We start from the raw sequence: 20,625 nt of genomic DNA on the forward strand, positions 1-20,625 counted from the left end.
ATACGCATGCACATCTTATTGTAACTTAAATATCTGACGATTTATATTTCATTGATAACTTAATTGAAATGTTCGTCGATATGATGTATAGAAAGTTGATTCAATACAACATGTTTTTGCTCGTAACAGTTGTTATACAGTAATGAAACGAGGAAAATATAAATACAAAACCAGTTCCATTATTGGTGTGATTGCATGATTGAAATCGTCACCCTAAAGACATTGAATACTAATATTATTCGTCAAATATAACGGTAAAAATATTCAACTCCAAAAGGCGTTGTCCGGTCAATTTAAGTTATTTGTTTATTTGCTTATATTGCAAATCTGAAGACGGAATACAACAATATGCTTGCTGTTATCTACGAAATACTAATTGTGTGATATGCAATCAATACATTGCAACCATGCATCCAATGTCACTGTGAAAACTGTTGAATATTCGACACAATATTGAAAACCAATTGACTGTGCAATTGAAACACACTGCAGATCTGTTAAATAAGGTCCATCCGCAGAGAAATAATTCTTTTTGCAGCTGAAATCTTATTACTTAGTAATAACAATCGATGTGTGTTTGTCTCTATCACAGTCTATAAAGAAAACCGCATTTATAACTCTTATTTCATAAAAAAAAACCAATTGCTGTTATTTCAATATACGGTTGATCTTTGATTTTTGTACAGTATAGTTGTCAACAATATGTTTGGCATATCAATCTTTATAATTGGTATGTTTTCTTTTTAATACACTTTTACAACCTGAAAATTGATATAGATTTTAATATGGACTTATTGATTTCAATTCTGACAACATAAACAATCGTATAAATGTTTGGTCATGGTATTTTCTTTTTAGAAAACTTGAAAACAATAACCTGTCAAGAATTACAACAAATATGTTTAGGGATATTTCGATAACTAGTCTGTAAGTACTAAATTTACTATAGAGAATAAACAGCTGAGTCTGTTTAGTTTACATCCAATTGTTTTTTGTTCAGAACAGAAAATGAAAAATGTATTTTTTTTGTTATATTTACAAACAGCAACCAACGACATATACAACAATGTACATAACTATCATTTTGTCTTGTTTCCTTTTCATTAACAGACAATAATTTAGTCTATGTCAATCATGCGGTTTTACAACTAGACAAATATCCGTATCCCTGTACTAGCTGTCAGTAACTGAGAGTACTCTCAGATATGTACTTTGTGTCTTTTCTGTTGTTAGGAATGTATAAATACCATGCCACGTTCGTTTGTGTTTTTGTTAAACGGTTATCTGATTGTATCGATCTGATGAGTCATGCCATGTTCAAATGATATTTATATGTTGTGCTGTAATACTACTGTCGCAGGTTTGGGGGATTCACTGTATATGCCTGTCCGAAGTCAAGAGCCTGTAGTTCAGTAGTTTTCGTTGGTTCATGTCTGTCATATTTGTTTAAGCCAACTATACGGTATGGTTTTTCTCTCTCGTTATAATGGCCTCAATTTTACACTGGCACTTATATATGTTTACAGAGACAGGTGTTTGTGCAATTGTACTAGGATCTCTCTTTTTTGAAGTAAAATTATTGTGATCAAAGACTTTTGAGTCTTTTGCTTTCAAGTAAAAGGTCTTTTATGTTTGGTGTATAATACTACTTTAAAAAAATCCCCGACACTCTGGCATGAAGCTTCCCAAATTCTGAGTAACAGGTGCGGGTTTTTGTAAATCGTATCAGCTGAAAAATATGAGACTTGTCATGGACTTTACGTAATCATTGACATATAACACTTTCTGTGGTAAATATTTGGATCGTTATCATGCTTATATCTTTACTAAATACAAATTAATCTATGATGAAATAAACTAACGAAAGTCGAATAATATCGTTTAACCAAATCATGCTTGAATTCAACTCCTGTACCTGTTCCAAGACAAGAATTTGTCAATTATTTTCCATTCGTTTTTTTTATTGATATAGTGGATCATTTGATTTTGTCAGGTTTTTTGGACTTCCATCTTTTTGAATTTGCTTTAGAGTTCGGTATTGTGGTGAATACTTTTTTAGTTTTTCTCCTCAATTTTCCATAACAATGTTACTGCTTTCTCATATTTAGAAAACTGGCAATCAATTCTTATTTGTATATTGATTATAATCTAAATAATCAATAATAGTTCTATTCGAAGGTCGATATCAATCTTATTTTTACCATGTGCTGATGATGACAGAAGCTTAAATTGTATAAGCGTTGTCATGTAATATAACAACACTACGTAGTACATATTTCAGCCAATATGAAAAACAAAGAATATGACAAAAGCAGATGCACTTTCAATTTCATAGATGAAGCATGGATCAATCTTCAAATATATATTACCAAAATGACATCTTTTGATATTTTTCGCAATGCCGAAATTATTCTTTACGACGCTACATAGTCAAATCTTCAAAAAACATATAATGAAACAGGCAATACTTTTCTTAGCAAATTTTTATCATGTTTGATCTGTTAATTGTTTCCATGTGCATATCAACAAACAAATAGTTAAATACTTAATGTCTTCCACAGTCATCTTAATGGAAACCCTATAACAGTGATAGAGAAACATGCATTTGTCAATCTTCCACTTCTAAATTTAATGTAAGTATTTTTATATGATATATAGTTCCAATACAAAATTAAGCGTAATTAGAATATTATAATTGTTTTCTAATGCGTTTTCTATAACTACAGAACGCATTCGAAAACATGAGGAACATAATATACTAGAAAATCTAGTTAGGCTTAAGCTACATATACATGTAGGTATGGCTACGAATCTACCCTGAAATGGACATGTTAATTCAATAAAGACCACCACCTATCTGATTAAAACTAGCTTAATCATTGCGAAATTCACAAATACCATACACATATAGCTACGAAGCACTTCGAAATATCTTGTTCGAAAGGACATATCATCAAATGTAAAGTCAACAATATTTTTTTGAGTAAACCTACTCTATCATTAAAATCATGGACAATGCACAACAAAAAGTCAAATAAAAATATTATTGCAGACAAATATTTGCAAAACAGAGAAAATCTATATCAAGACACTGCTGTATCAAAACAAATGCTTAAAGTTCTTTGAAGCAAGATCTGAATACTTTATCTGCTTTTGTCGAAATCTCATCTGACGTTTTTCTTAAATACTTCTGGTATTTATCAATGTCACAGCAACTCAACAACATAAATAACCAAAAATACAACTAAACATTCTCTTCCAAGCTATAAACCTAAATCGATGTGGTTGTCGTCGGTCGCTCTTAATATTGTTTGTTTTGTGCATAATAAGGCCATTGGTTGTCTACTTGAATTAATTAACATTTTGTCATGTCTTGTATAGCCTACTTTACGATAAGTATGGATTTTGCTCATTGTTGAAGGCTATTTGGTGAACTATAGCTGCTTATATTTACGTTATTTCTGATTGATAGTTATCTCATTGGCAATCATACCACATCGTCTTTTTCTTGAAAAAATCGAAGGTCCATAGAAATTAACAACGCCATTGGAAAAAAACAACAAAATACTACAAAAATGACAAACACAACAGTATACAAAACACTACATAGTAGACTGGGCTTCACGAACCCTTTTTAAAACCGGGAGTAAACTTTGGTTTTCAGGAAAGGTTAACAGATCCTGCTTCACATAGTTCACCCGTAGAGTTATAAATATTTTGGAATCATTATGGATTAAGTAAATTCAATGTATCTCCCTAATGCATTGCTCTGATACATTGTCAGAGTTTTGCTTTACTTTTGGTCATTTTTGCTTTTTATCAGCTCTTCGATGATTGTATAAAAGAGAGGCGAAATATAATAAAGGTATATTCAAACTCATAAGTCGATGACTAACTATAAACACCATTGCAGAAAACGAAAAAGGACCAAACGACAAACAAAACTAATGACTGTTTTCCACAAACACCGCCAAAACCGGGGATGATCTCAGGTGCTTCTGGAGAGTGAGTAGATCCTACATCCTGCTTCAAATGTGACACCCGTCGTGATACTCCTATGCAAAACCATGATAATTTGTTTCAAGATTAAATATCACAAAATAGCGGATTGATAATCGACTGGTTTCGAATCTTAAGTCATCATCAGACTGTTGACTGTTTTTAAGAGAAATCAGCTGAATGCCCAAAATTTTCCCAACTAACTTAGAAACCCAACTAGTGTAGTGTTAATATGTCATTAGCATTCTGTGAAAGCATGACTTTGTACAATGCTAAATATGAGTATCGACAGGATACATGGCTATTAGTTTCAATAACTGGATATAAATACACATTTAAGTATGTATTAAACTATCTAAATTAATTTAAGTTAGTTCCGATAAAGATATTCATTAATACATATTTCCAATTAACTTTATGTAGCTTTTAGTTTCGTATCAATTCATTGTCATTTTTAAAAGAATTTTGTTTTAGTATTGGGGTAACTCCATTTTTAAAGAAGATTGAGACAGAAGCATTTGTGAACCTTTCAACAGCAGCTTTGTAAGTTGATATTAGGATGTAAAAAAGGAATGTGTCTAATACACCATTATTTATATCAAAAATAAGAAATATAAGAAACAGTACATTTCTATAGACATTGTTCATCTCCAACTTCATCTCCTGAATTCCAATAGATATTGCTTCAGAAATATAATAGTCAACGCATATCCATAAAACCAAAAAAACATTATTAACCGCGTCATGTGCCTGTTAGGTGTTTATGTAAATGTGTATACCATGAACTGCTATGAATCACAAAATATTACCCAACCCCCAGAACAAAGTGACACTATCGAATGAAATTGTTATTATGTTGTGGCTTGTTTACTGTTGTTTTTCATTTGATCGTTTTTCGTTTTTTTTTTTGCCACGGTGTTTTTTGGTTTGTTTTCGACTTATGAGTTTGAATGTTCCTTTGGATCTTACGCCTTTTTTTTATTGCTTTTGACATATCGAATCCCCAAATGGACGTTTTAATTCAAAGAGGTAGATCTTATTTCCCCTCAGTCTAAATTTATTTCTCATCAGGACCGTTTTGGAAAAAAAATCGTTCAATCTTTACCTCGATTCATGTTATTCCAGCTCTTATTGTCTACTTATTGGTTCTAACAATAGTTTGGCTTATTTGTAAAAAATTACAGACTTTTAGTATTTATTCGAAATAACTTTGAGAAATAGAATAACAAAAAAACGAAATCCAAGGAAAATTCAAAATGGAAAGTCCTTTATCAAATGCAAAGTCAAAAGCTCAAACACATCAATCGTATGGAAAACAACTGTCATATTCTAAGTTAATCTAATAAATTTTTAGCAGACAAACATGTTTACTCCGTCGGTGGTAGACCAATCCTAGGTCTACTATTTTAGGACTTTCAGACCTTTTGGCAACTCTGATCCAAACCAGACATGTGAACAGGTCTGCTTTTGACTTTTTCTGCATGATAATATGTCAGCTTTTGGCCAGACGTAGGGACAGGTCTGCTTTTGACAGATTACTGTGTTTAAGACTTTTCATATCAGACCTGAATTGTATCATATTTTTCATGTCAGGGCCTTTTATAGCCGACTATACGGCATAAGTTTTTACCATTGTTGAAGGCCGTACGATTGCCTTAAATTGCTTACGTCCATTTCATTTGAACTTTGGTGGATGGTTGTCACATTGGCAATCATACCACATCTCCTTATTTTTATACTGAACGTTTTTTATATAAACATTAATCGTACTGTTCTATTTTCCAGTCCAACAAATTATTATATTCTTTAATGACTTTATAGATACAAATTAAAACTTCTTTTTTTTGGCATTCTGTTTGCTTGTTGACATAAAATATTGGCTATACAATTTCGCACTTGTTGATTGACATATAAACATGCAGGTATCATAAAAGAAGGGGAAATTTTTTTTTAATTTGAAAGCGGATAAAAAGGTTATCCAACATATTAGACAAATATTTTTTTATATGATGGGATATTAACAACACTGTTAAAGTTGCTTTATTCGCCATTTTTAACTGTCTCCTCCTAATTCTATATTATATGCAATACATGGATTTTTCATCGAGATTCACTTTGTTTGCCTTAGATTTCGCTTATTTTTTCGACTGAATATTCAAACGAAAGTTGTATAGTGTATGGATGTACATTGTATAATGTGTTGTATAATTCTTAAGCTTGTCGTCAATTCTGGCAGAGTCATCTTCACCGATTAATGATATCTGGAACGTCTGACATAATTAACTCGCCATGAACTTGTATGAAATATTTGCCATTGCAGGTTAAGCAACCATCAACCAATCAATCAACCGATATAATATACTGACAGTCAGTCAGTATACTATTCCCAGATGATACCGCCATAAACTTTTTATCATAAAGTACACCTATGCTCAGTTTTGGTTGATGCTGGCTCACATTTTTGTTGTAAAAACCATCCTGAGATATACAAATACTGATTATCAGTGACTGTTCGGTATTTAAATACAAATAACAGAAGACATGCTGGCACTTTCAATTGATGCGGACAAAATTGTTTAGCCATTGAATGCCAATATTGCTGTCATTGGTATAATACAGTCCATCATAAAACAAATTTACTTCATGATATGGCTATATAATTTTCATAATAAAGTGCAAACATGGTCAATTTTGGTTGATGCAGCCTGGGATTTGAAAACTACTGATTTTTGTGACGGTTCAATATTTTGAATAAAAAGAAGACATGTTGGCACTTTAAATTGATGCGAACAAAATTGTGTAGTCATTGTGTTCCAATATTGCTGTCATTTGTATTATGAAATTTTTCTGAGTTAACAAATTTACTGATTTATGATATGGCTATACAATTTTCATAATAAAGTGCAAACATGGTTAGTTTTAGTTGATGCGATCAAATATTTTTGTTAAACAAACTAGCCTAAGATATGAAAACTTCTGATGTTTTGTGACGTTCAGTATTTTTAATAAAAAGAGGATATGCTGGCACTCTAAATTGATGGCGGAAAAAGTTTTGTAGTCATTGTGTTCAAATATTGCTGTCATTTATATTATAAAATCCATCCTGAATTTACAAATATATAGAGAATATTATTGGCTTTTTCAATATCAAATCCGTATCAACCCGAGACACCAATATAATCCCAAGAGCTCTGCTCGAGGGATTATATTGGTTGAAGGTTGATACGGTGTGTGATATTGAAAAAGCCATATCATATACACTTTATTATATACATATACCTCACGTAGATGCTTTTTATGTGACATGACGTCATACTGATAAGGAGGTTTGATATGACGTCATACAGATTATAAGTTTGACATGACGTCATACAGATTATAAGTTTGACATGACGTCATACAGATTATAAGTTTGACATGACGTCATACAGATTAGGGTTTGCAACAGTGACTGCAATCGATGACGGGACGTCATACAGATTAAAGGTGTGATAAAGCCTTTGCAACCGTGCTGATATTGATATCATTACGGGTGGCTGATACAGCACGCTTGCCAATGATTGTATTACACATACAATTTATCTGTATTTACTAATAGGTATATATTAAACTGATTTATGATACGGCTTTACAATTTTCATACTAAAGTGAAATATGGTCAGATTTGGTAAGTACATCAATCGTATTTCCCTTTTCCCTAAAGAAGAAAGCTTTATATGAACTGCAGCAAATAAATCTGCAATCTGATTTTCCAAGGGACCATTAAATTAAATGAGTGAACTTCTGGTTTATAAGATTGTATGAAATTGTAGTGTACAGAGTAGAAAAGTCACAACTGTCAACCAAACTGAACGAACCATCAAAAGCACGTAATTGATCCAAAACATCAAAAGAGTTTACAAAAATTGATAACAAACTATTCAATAGAAGTAAGGGAACTGGTTAAGAGCAAAGAAAGAAAATCGTAGAACACTTACTAGAGACCGGGATGAAACGAAATTTGAAGGTTTTGTTTCGTGTAGTTTGGGTATCCAATACATAGGAGGGACTCTCAAATATTCAGAGGAGGCCCTAAACTGATATGTAGTAACTATATGACTCTCTTTATGTATAATTTAATTCTTAAGAACTACCGCGTAGTATTTACTTCAAACAATTATTAGGTAATGTATATCTATTTACTGTGGATTCATTATTATTCGTTGGATACCCATTTTCGTAGATTTCGTGGGTACATGTGAACCACGAATTCAGTTTAGGGCCTCCTCTGAATATTTGTGAGTCCCTATCAAATTGCAAAATCAAAAACTCTAACACATCAAACGAAAAGAAAACAACTGTCATATTCCTGACTTTGTACAGGAATAAAGGCCTAATGTAGAAAATGGTAGATTAAACCTGGTTTTATAGGTAGATAAACCTCTCACTTGTAGAACAGTCGCATATAATTCCATTATATTGACAACAATGTGTGAGCAAACCAAACAGACATAATAGGTAAAAATGTCAAAAATTACCGAATGAGTTGGGAAATGTATATCCCATATGCAGGTGAAGTTGGTATATTACTGCTAAGGTGGGGGAAGCTTATAATTTCAAAATTAGAATAGTCTCGTTTGTCATAGATTCTAAACGCAATAACTTGAGTCCATGACAGCAAACAGAAGATTTTTTTTTAGTCCTTAAGGATGAAGAAGGCCTTACCTTTGCCATAGATTTAGCTCAAGAAGTTCGCACTTCCTTTAGGCTACTAAATTCATAAATTGAAAACGTTTTGGAAATTACAACTTCCCAGAGGCGTACAGGCGTGAGTTACGAACCGTTAAGAAACAATATAAAGAAAGCATCCATGAATATGCTGCTAGGATGTAAGGCATTGTTAGGAAAGTTTACCATGGAAAGGACAAGCAATTATTCAATAATATCAGCATTGAATATTGGTTCTTTGGATTACCTGATCAGAGTTAGGCATATGATGTTTTGACTTAGCGACCAAGAAACATAGAAGAAACGATTAACATGGTGACATGGCATTTAACCTGCAAAAATGGCATGAGAGACAAATCTAGGATTTGTTCGAGGAGACTATTGAAGATGAACAAGAGGTTGATTATGAGGACATTAAATGCAGAAAAGCAGGACATGCGAGTGTCTATGACAAAGGAAATTGTCAAGTCAGTGGGTGATATGATGGATGGAAAACTGATGATTAAAGTAATAGAGGACAACAAATGTGTGCCAGAGAAGAGGGGAGATATTTATAAATGGCTTTCTAAGGAAAAACAACAGAAAACTAATTCGAATAAATAAATAATTGGAGGCTATAGCTAAGAGAATTATTTTTCAATAATTTTGGCACAACAATATATGTCTACTATTTTTTGTTTTTTTTGTTTATTTGTTGTTTTTTGTTAATGGCGGCGACCCTGGAGGGTGTCTATGACATTTTATCGGCGTTTTTTTTTTGGTAAGCGAAATCTCCTACTGCACACCAAATGATTTAAGCATAATGGTATTCGATTTGATGCAGAGCACTGTTCACATTATGTCAATAATAAAAATTGGGGAATTTAACAGGTTCATTTTTATATCTATATTTACTGTTTTATTATATATCAAAAGGGAATTAACAACTAAATTATACATTAGATTAGTTTAATATGAATAGTAAATTTATGTTTTCAAATTGTCTAGTTTCATTCTTCTACATTTAATTTTTTTCAGAACTTATTTGTTTACTTTATAAAAACGGATATAAAATTCAATGCATATTCCTTGAAACTTTAAATCAAGTTATTCCTGCAAATTTGTACATCTTTATTTTTTTTTTGTTGTACATATGATTGCAGATTTTTTTTTTAAATCATAATATTTCCAATAATTCAATAGTAGAATTTAGTATGCTTGATAAAGTTTATCTGTTGAAATACATGCACAAATAAAATATGATTACCAAGTAAAAATACATTACAATTGTAAAAACAACAAACCATATGTTTTCATACAAATACAACTCGAAGTGGACAAACCAGGATGACATCAATTACTAAGGTAGAGCTGTCACTTGCACCAAGTGTCATCCCATACGGCCGACTTTTCAAACAATCTCATTTTACAACTTTAAATGAGGAAATTGACTCATGGAAAACTCGAAAAATTTGACTGTCTCTTATAAAAAAACAAAAAAGTAGAACGAGCTAAGGCAGTATAGAATTTTCAAATATGTTTTATAATTTATTGTTATTTCTCGTGGCACTCAGTTTTCTTTTTGTAAAAAGGACAAAGGGTGTCAAACCATTGTAAATATTTTATATGTTTTCTTGTATTTCGCATTTACAGTGTTTTAACAGTTCAATTTAAGGTCAACTGCTTGGTCTTTAATAGTGACTATAAAACAATCGTTGAATTTCATATGAAATGCCTACTAAAGTTTATTTTTTTTATTAGGAAATCTAACACTTATAGAGTCATATAAGGCCAAATGACAGAAAAATATTTGCATTACTTACATGAAACATAGATCTTAATTTTTCGTCAAATTTGGATATTGTTTTCCCCAATATCATTTGATAAGAACTTTAAAGAATACGTACGCTCAGCTCTGAAAGTTTCTAGGATCTAAGAACCGAAGTTGACGCTTATTACATTTTTTACATTCATTCAAATAAATTGTGGTATGACTGCCAATGAGACAAGGATGTAAGAAAAACTACAGGTCAGCGTTCTGGTTCGGGTGACAATGTAGTGGAAACGATAAGTAATAGTACATATATATATATCAGATCAAGTGTTTATGGTTACATGTTCTCAGATGTTGCCTCAAACAAAGGTTTATCATGTAAAAGAAATCAATTGAAATTTCTGTTTTAAATGTCAGCCATTTATTCAAAAATAGTGGAAATATGCTGAACTGCCTATCATAAATGTTGTGTATTAGATCCTCATTTGTCCCATAATGCTCAAAATGTTTTCGTTATTATTGTTCATAAATTACTTTAACTTTTATGAAAAACTACAGCTAGTACAAGTATTTTTGTACACATCTTGCAAAAAACTTATAATTTAACATCTAAAGAATACCATAGACAATCCCTTTTTCATCAAATCGATTTTTGTATATGTTGACAAATTACGGTTTAACTTACGTAAATAAATAACATAACATTAAGAAACATCATGCGACAAACGATTACTACTGGACTGTATAATGTTGTACAGGTGGATCTTAGATGCAATTCGAACAAAAAGGGTATTAACAGTGTTGTTTATCCTTGTATTTCTATTTACTTAATCTTTACTTTATCGAGAAAGTGTATACTATATACGGTATGTTATCAACGACAAAATCTTTTTTTGTTGCTGACGTCATTGTCTAATTTACGTCACTGATGAGTCTTTCGTCTGGCGTACAAACTATTGGTCTTGGCATCTATGATGAGTTATAACTATTTACTGCACCTTTATCGTTGACTTCTTTGTTAGATCAAATTGTATGTTTGTTTGAATGTTTAAGTCATTTGTGTTGTATGTCTGTGATGTATGTTTACACAATTTTGACTTCTGGATCCAAATGATTGTCACATTAACCTATTATGTCAATTAAATTGCTTACCCAATTTTTTGATAACGGAACTATTAATAACTGTCATACAAGTTGAAGGTTTAGCTAGCTATAAAACCAGCTTTAACCCACCATTGGAAAATGGCTATATCAAGTCACGAATATGGCTGTTGTTTTTCACTTGTTCCGTTAATTGATAGCGTTTGATTTTGTCATTTTTTATGGACTTCCTCTTTTTTGAATTTGCCTTGAAGTTCAGTATTTTTGTTATACTTTTTTATATATACTACTTAAAGATTTTTTTTGCAACACTACCATTGAGATTAATGCGTTCAAACTTTGAGGGCTCATATCTTTGTAGAACATACTCAAAATGATCTGAAATTAACAGCATTCCAGTTTCAAATGATGTTGAATTTATTAAAGAAGAACAGTAAAAAATTATTGGAGTGGGTGAAAAAATTGGCCACCCCCCGTTATTTTTTAAAAATTTTTTATGCGAAGGAAATGTAATTAGTTTCTATTCATATCTGATCAATTATGCCAGACGTTCACCACTTTTTTGTCAATTTGGTACGTCGTATGCAGTTTTTTACTAGATCATCTGGGAAAAATTGTTAAAATTGTGACTTTCAACTTTGACCACTTCCCTTAAAGTTTGGAAATAGTGAAGTTGTCCAAAACTTGACCAACATTACTGTAGTATTTTGAGTACACAAATGATTGCAGAACACAAACATGAAAGATTTTGTTTTACTCTTTTTCAGTACGAAGTTGTGTTACTTAAGTTTTTTTAATGGTAATAAAAAAAACTGGTCAAAGGGTATACGATTGACATTGAAATGGAATACTGCGTCCTCTCTACCTTTTAACCGGGAAGCAGTTGGTAATATTGTATCCTTATATATTCCATTTAGTATGTATGAAATAGTTTGTTAATGCCGTTGTCTACATGTATAAGTCATTTAAAAGTGGAATTTTATCATTTTCCAGACCATTAGTAACAATTCTAGCAGGAAACAGTGCCACAGATATACAGAAGAATGCCTTCATGAATGTTCACTTCAATCAATTGTAAGCATGTTTTTTTTAAATACTCTATTAAAAAATGACTTGTACAAAAACTGCAACAACACAGGTATGAGGAAGAACGACTGAAATCGACACTACATAATAATACGGTCACCGTAACGAATATCATGGTTGAACGATCCATGTGTCGTTGTCTAAATCTACTGACGACATGTTTTCGCGGTCTTAGACTATTAGATACCAGTATTGTCGTATGATTAGTAATTGTATCGATTGTGTACTTATCTAGATTGTGTGCCATTTTGACTAGTTGTGAATTCACATGGTGGGAGATGCAAGCATAGCAGTCGAAACACCCGTTTTCGCTACATGCGATTCCCTCAGTTTGGGTTGTTACCTTGATTTGAATCTTCTAAATCGAATTACTATATTTAAATATCGGTTAAATACTGTTGCCTTAATTTATAGTTTCCATTTAAGACAACAATCAATGCTCAATATGATGTTTCAAGATAAAACTTTCTATTAATGACATCGGCATTCGAAAAATGAACTTTGTGGAATTTTTACGAAAAGGGCAAAGGAAAGAAGAGTACTTTTGTTGGGGGCGCGCGCGCGGGTTTTGGGTCGTTTTGGCAGTGTCCGCATTTACCTATTTTCATGCACACGACACCCGATTCCGAAAAAAAAACCATTAGGTACGCTCCAAACCAACAGTTTGTAAAACAGACTAAATCAAAAGCATAGAAACAAAACAGCATAAGCAAAAAGAGTTTTCGTTAACATCAAAGGGATGGTCACTTGACAACCTAACAACACAACAAATCTCGAGGTCAGCATATGGGTTTCCACATAAAACAAGTTTCTATACAAAATCTCCAGTTTTACATCGTCCGGAGTCAAGAAAATCAGTGAATGCATTTAATTGAGACTGACATATTTGCCATCAACAAGAAATTGCCTATAAAGACAAGAAAACACATGAGAAACAACCACATGGTTCCTAACTTAGAAATGGCACATGACGAAGTGGCGGGGTTACTTTTGTTGATTGAGATGTCAACACTTCCATTTAAATCTTTATGAGTGGTCTCACAAAAAGTACATTGAAGAATACACAAAACTTTCTACACTATCAAGGGGAAAAACATTTTCTGTAGAAATTGTTCGGTCAGTGAATGCTTACAACTCGTAAATGCTAGTGATATTGAAACTAAAACCATTATAAAAGCAGTAATATTTATTGTGTATCTGAATATTATGTAGAAAATAAATATAAATCTTAAGACATCAGACAAAAGCAAGGACCCATGATAAATGCAATGTTTGCAGTCAACTTAGTGTCAACTCTCACTTGTACGGTTATTTTCCACTCGTTCCATTGTTGATAACGTTTGATTTTGTCAGTTTTTAGGTATTGTTTTCATACTTTTTTTCATCCTGTCTAGGGCAAAATTATTATTTCAGCTCTTATCATGCCAGCATATTCATTTTGAAAACCAACCTGCCCATATCCCCCTCCCCCGTTACCAGGAATAACAAATGATCTCCCGCTAAATGATGCACAAATTAACAATTAAAATAAGTAGGTCATGTAATAGAGGCCGTAGGTTGGGGAAATTTAGATTGCCACTGGAAAATGAGAGTATATTGGATAGGAACAGAAATTTAGTCTTACAACAGGCCACCCACGGACCCCTCAAAGAGTTGTTGCAAGGGTTCTTAACGTGCAGAGAGCGAGGCACTCTCTCTACGCCAGGCATCGGATTTAACGTCCCCATTCTGACCGAACGTGGCTGCGTACTTGTACATCCCGCACAGCCAAACGGACGCCCCACCTTGCAAGGGTTTTACTGGGTTAATGGTTTAAAAAACATCTCACAGGTCAAAGTACAAAAAAGAGACTTATTGGAGGGTCAACATATATTGCATACAATTTGCTGCTACAGGGTTATGTACGCATCATTCAACATACGATTCACAATTAAAACCCAAAGGTTAGTTTTAAAAAACAGATAGATTTCTAACCACTCATAATGTTAGGTTGGCATAGTGAGCAAGTGGGATTTATGACAGAGCCATCATTATTTGCAAGATAAGAGCATAAATCCGTAGAATACAATGAAAACAGAATCTAACATATCTTATAAACTAACTTTCGCTTGGTATTTTGAATTTAAACGGGGTAAGAAATTGATCGACTAAGTTGTGATGCCAACTTTAAAACTAATAAAATGATAATTTCATTCGGTCTTCCTCATTGTTCTCAAGATCAGCGTACACTTGTGTTAAATACAATGAGATCAGGATGTAGCCCATCTCATGAACTAACTTGCATACAGACCATAAGTAGTTGCAGATTTTATGTTATTATTCAAGAAAGGGAAGTTAAAAAAATGTAAAAACTGAAATCTAAAATATTTGTCATAGATCAAAGATTTCAGCTGGTCCGTATGTTCATCATTTACAGAATTTATATACTTTGTTACCTCGAGTTTTATATATACCGGCTGCATGTAACATTGTTGAAATAGAATAGTCTCTGTAGCTTGAAAAAAAGGTCAACATTAGCATCTATCAATAATTAACATTTATTTTATTTTCTTTTAATTATATTATTTTACATATGCCGCGAGAAATCGAGCAGCAATTCATCCATGAAGCATCTAGTTTTAAACATTTTGAATAGATATACTTTCAAAACTGTAAACATATTTTGAGGATTTTGTACAGAATTTTAATTTTAAATTTTAGTGTGTGATAACATTTTGTGAGGGAATTCGATGTTTGCTATACCACTCTTCATTTCAACGCAATTTATGACAACACCACTATACCAATCAGAATGATTTTTTTTGCAGTGTTTTAAGAAATGATTTTACTTTGTATCCATGTGGTATTTGTGAAGCAATAAATGTTTTAAAGGGCAAATTTTCTATATAAAGTCAATAATTATGTAGACTTTTGAAGCACAAACTTTCTTTTGCCTTACATACGCAAATGAAAGATCCGAAAACTATACCATTACAGAACAACATGTTTTTGAAATGATAGCAAAACTTTAGGTTGACAAATGTTTATTCGTTATCACAAAAAATCTTTTTCTCCCCACCCAGTTTACCCTTATTATTTATTATGTCGTGGACCGGTCATTATTACTGAATCTAACGCAATTTGATTGGATAAAGTTATTATTAGTTTACCTTTAAACTGTTTTTTTTTCATACATTGATTAAATCAGAACGTGCATGAATGTGTACAGTAAATTAAATGACCTTCAAACTGGAAACTGGACGAGTTCATATTATTTTGTTATCATAATTTTATAAATAACTAAAGGAATGAAAAGTAAGAATTTCCACTTCTTATATTTTCACCAAATTTTCCACATATAGCGTAGATAAATCATTTTTTAATAGCCTATTCTCAAGAAAAAAGAGAAAATTCAAATATCAGACGTTTAATTACATTAAACAAGTAATTTTTCGAAAAAAAATGCCAAAATACATTTTACGCACGCTACGCTAGGTAAAATTATTGTTTGACTTAACAAAAAAAAAGCATTTTTCAGTCTCGTTATAATGTTATAATTACAATTGTTCACAAACAGAAGTTGTCAGTAAATAAGGTCAAAAAATGTCCGATCTACCTATTTTTGGACATCAAAATTGGATACGATCGTCTTAAGGATGTACACCTCTGATGAGCCAGAAAATTTTTAAATTAAACTTTTTTAATTTTTAATTTAACCTGAATTTTGGGTTGATATGACTGTAAGAAAGTAATTGATGAAACAAAAATCATATGGTGGTGACCTTTTTTTATTATGTCCATTTGAAAGTACCCCATTTTTATGATTTTCCCATTTTGCATCAATTTTTACCCATCTTTGGGCTATTATCATGAACAAAAATTACAGTTTCACAACTTAACTTTTTTTCTTTCTTCAACTAAAGATGAAGTAGACCAATTTGAATAGATTTAACTTAAAAAAAAACTATATTTAGGTGTTAATATAAGAAAGTTTTATAAAATTTTGTTGCTTTTTCGTGTCAAATTGGCAATGCTGTTTTTTTAAAATTTGGGATTTTTCTCTTTTTTTATAGAACAAAAAGCATATATATCTGTAACAAGCATATATATCTGTAACAAGCATATATATCTGTAACAAACATAAACTTTTAGCTACCGCTTTACATGCAGAACCAAATACAATGAAAGTCCCAACTATGTATTGGCTTCCGAAGCTACACAAAACACCTTACAAATATAGATTCATTTCGTCTTCAAGCCATTGTTCCACTACTAAATTGTCTATTCTTCTTACCAGTACACTTGGTACAATCAACAACCTGATAATAAATTGTTCAAATAAGGCCTTCGAAAATAGTGGAATTAATTACTTTTGGAGTGTCAAGAACTCGTTTGAAGTACTTGATAAATTACATGCATATATTGGTGATTTTGAATCTGTTCAAAGTTTTGATTTTTCTACCCTATATACCACATTGCCTCACATTCTCATTAAGAAAAAATTCACACACCTAATTAAATGGGCATTTAAAAAGTCAGAATGTGAATATATATGTTCAAACTCTTTTAGGTCATTTTTTAGTAGCAATAAACAAAAAAACTATGTCAATTGGACATGCTTTGATACTATATATGCCCTTGAATTTTTACTAGATAACATTTTTGTTCGCTTTGGAGATTCCGTATATCGTCAGGTTATCGGAATTCCAATGGGAACTAACTGTGCACCACTTATTGCGGACCCTTTTTTTGTATTGCTATGAGTTACAATTTATGACAAAAATCAGCAAAGACCCATCGAAACAACATCTGATACACAAATTTAATAATACTTTTAGATATTTGGATGATATTTTGGCTCTCAATAATGACGACTTCAGTATGTATACTAAAGAAATTTATCCTGTTGAACTTACTTTAGATAAAGCTAATACTAACAATGACCACTGCCCTTTCCTCGATCTTGATATCTATATCATTAACGGAAAGCTTAATACTAAAATATATGATAAAAGAGATGATTTTTCATTTCCTATCGTTAATTATCCATTTTTAGATGGTGACGTTCCCTTGTCACCATCTTACGGTGTTTATATATCTCAACTTGTACGATTCGCTCGTGTATGTAACAATGTTTTAGATTTTAACGAGAGAAATTTATGTATTACTGAAAAATTATTACACCAGGGTTTTCGATATCACAAACTAGTCAAAACATTTACTAAATTTTATCATCGGTATATGGACATCATTCGTAAATATAGCTCAACATGCAGACTTCTTATACGATCAGGTATTTCACATCCAATTTTTTATGGAAATATTCTTTATAAAGCACAAAAATGTCAGTATTCACCTCTGAAGCTAACAAAACCTTTAAATAGACTTATTAAGAAGGGATATAGTTACGATACTGTTGTCAGGTCATTAAAGATTGCATATTTTGGCGTTAATATTGATTCACTTATAGGGTCTTTGCATCGGCACTAAACACATTTATTTAAAAACCAGTTGTTAGCATGACACGGGTTATGTTCTTCTCATATATGTTATGATGGTATGATACTAAACCCCTAACGGGAAGGATTGTGCCTGATATTCATATGATGAAGACATAATCTTTCAATCAGTTTAATTGAAGTCTGGAGCTGGCATGTCAGTTAACTGCTAGTAGTCTGTTGTTATTTATGTATTATTGTCATTTTGTTTATTTTCTTTGGTTACATCTTCTGACATCAGACTCGAACTTCTCTTGAACTGAATTTTAATGTTCGTATTGTTATGCGTTTACTTTTCTACATTGGCTAGAGATATAGGGGGAGGGTTGAGATCTCATAAACATGTTTAACCCCGCCGCATTTTTGCGCCTGTCCCAAGTCAGGAGCCTCTAGCCTTTGTTAGTCTTGTATTATTTTTAATTTTAGTTTCTTGTGTACAATTTGGAGTTTAGTATGGCGTTCCTTATCACTGAACTAGTATATATATTTGTTTAGGGGCCAGCTGAATGACGCCTCCGGGTGCGGGAATTTCTCGCTGCATTGAAGACCTGTTGGTGACCTTCTGCTGTTGTCTGTTCTATGGTCGGGTTGTTGTCTCTTTGACACATTCCCCATTTCCATTCTCAATTTTATTCTTTGTTATGAATGATTGAAAAAATATATATCTAAGAATTTTGAAATACAAATTTGATATGGGATGTACATATTTTTGGTAAAATCAATTCTTTGTACTCTTCACCAATTTCGCAACATTTTGGCTGATGACACTGGCCGGATTGCTTATAAAAATTGAAAATTGTATTACTCAAAAACTACTTATTGTAAGTTCACAATTTTTTCATGTAGTTTAGTTTGATTATAATAATTTTTAGATTCATTAATATTTTCCACTTGTATCACATGTTTTGGAAATAATTCCCGAACGAGATTTCACCGAGACTGAAACATCAGAAGAATACATCCTTAAGGTCAATTTTGTCTACCTCTCAAAATCTTGTTAGCCACTATAGTGTGTCGACGTTGTTCACCAGGTAGTCCAATTTGGTTGAGGGAGAGGTGGTAGAATACGTTTCATTACGATATAAAAAAAAATACATCTGAAAATTTACCTTTCTATTTATAAAAAAAGTGGAGCTATAGTTAATTTCTCATATACAGTGCACAATTAGGTTTCATTAATAGTTTGCATCGGATGATATGTAAACGGCTTATTTTGTTTCGTTTTTCAAATTTCAGAGTGCTTGGTTCAAGTTCTACGATAAAAGAAAATCGATTGATTACATTTTCAGAATTCATGTAAGTACACCGCATTCAACATGACTGCTAACGAAGGTCTAAAAGTGACGGAATTCAGAGATAGTTTTTAGTAAAGATTTTGTTCTTTTTATATTTTAACTAACGATGATTGTCAACTGACAGCGTTTTTCTTGTAGTACAATGAACTGTTACTTACTATCACAATTTTAGAATTGTCAAATTTGCACTCTTTTTTGTTAATTTCAAACTATTCAAAAGGTATATTGCCTGTACATAAAAAAGACATGTGTATTTACTAGAAATTAGATGTATCTATTATCGGTTGCGTGTGCATATTGATACTGTAAAGTATCACCTGCGAGTGACAATATCAGATGATTAGCAAGTGTGCACATCAAAGGAGACTTATATTATAGCCTCTAACTGCGTCAGGCAGCTGATCTCTTTCGCGTTTTACGCGTAAAGCTAACAAAGATATGTAGCTGTTCTAGTGTCTCTCTTGCATATAAAACATATTCCCCGAACCATTGAGATGTGTAATGGTATATACATAAAAAAATAAAAATAAAAAACACATTTTATAAATTCCGTGCGTCCGAAGCGCCTTCTCGATTAACATTTTTTATGAACGCTTAAACTGAAAAATGTGAAAGTCAAGAATATATAAGTATCTGCACACATGAGGAACCACATGAAAACAAAATGGACAGAAATGGAATGAAGAATTTAATTTATCCAATTTTAGATATTTTACTGGTGCTTATACACAGTGTGACTGTGACTTGATGTGGTTAGTTTACTTACGCCATGATAAGCAGTTTAAAATTGAGAGTGATAGTATATGTGCAAACAACAACAAAAAAGTGTCCGAGTTGGTCCCTGAAGACTTTCATTGCATTGGTATGTACTACAAGAGGGTTCACCTCTATGCACCGCACTTTTTTTATTTTAAGAAACCTGACATTGAATAAATATGGAGTAAATGTTTTAAGGTAAAAGTAGTTTACTGCTATTTAAATCTCATTTCGATTAAGAAAACAAATCAAGGTAACATACAAACACTGTGGGAATAGCATGAACTTAAAAGAGAGAGACTGGTGCGTCGATAGGGAAATCTACTGCTTTACATGCATCAGCCGAGAAATATAACGCAATTGAAAATGAAAGATTTGTCTGCTTTAGTGGAGAATCATAGAAAAGGAAATTTCTTTTATTAAATCCACTGAACTATTTTTATTGATACTT

At 32.0% G+C, this 20,625-nt stretch overlaps 1 protein-coding gene across 1 annotated transcript in view; it reads left to right on the forward strand.

Moving 5' to 3' along the window:
• The window catches only part of LOC127725253 (leucine-rich repeat-containing protein 4C-like), an 80,843-nt gene that overhangs the window by 28,063 nt on the left and 32,155 nt on the right, over window positions 1–20,625 (forward strand). Inside the window, exons 5-10 of the mRNA XM_052232123.1 lie at window positions 859–927; window positions 2,562–2,633; window positions 4,474–4,542; window positions 12,554–12,634; window positions 19,360–19,419; window positions 20,126–20,280. Coding sequence (XP_052088083.1) covers window positions 859–927; window positions 2,562–2,633; window positions 4,474–4,542; window positions 12,554–12,634; window positions 19,360–19,419; window positions 20,126–20,280 — 506 coding nt within the window. The remainder of the gene's footprint in view (window positions 1–858; window positions 928–2,561; window positions 2,634–4,473; window positions 4,543–12,553; window positions 12,635–19,359; window positions 19,420–20,125; window positions 20,281–20,625) is intronic.

Source organism: Mytilus californianus, unplaced genomic scaffold (genome assembly GCF_021869535.1).
Source record: "Mytilus californianus isolate M0D057914Y unplaced genomic scaffold, xbMytCali1.0.p SCAF_15, whole genome shotgun sequence".
Lineage (NCBI taxonomy): Eukaryota > Metazoa > Mollusca > Bivalvia > Mytilida > Mytilidae > Mytilus > Mytilus californianus.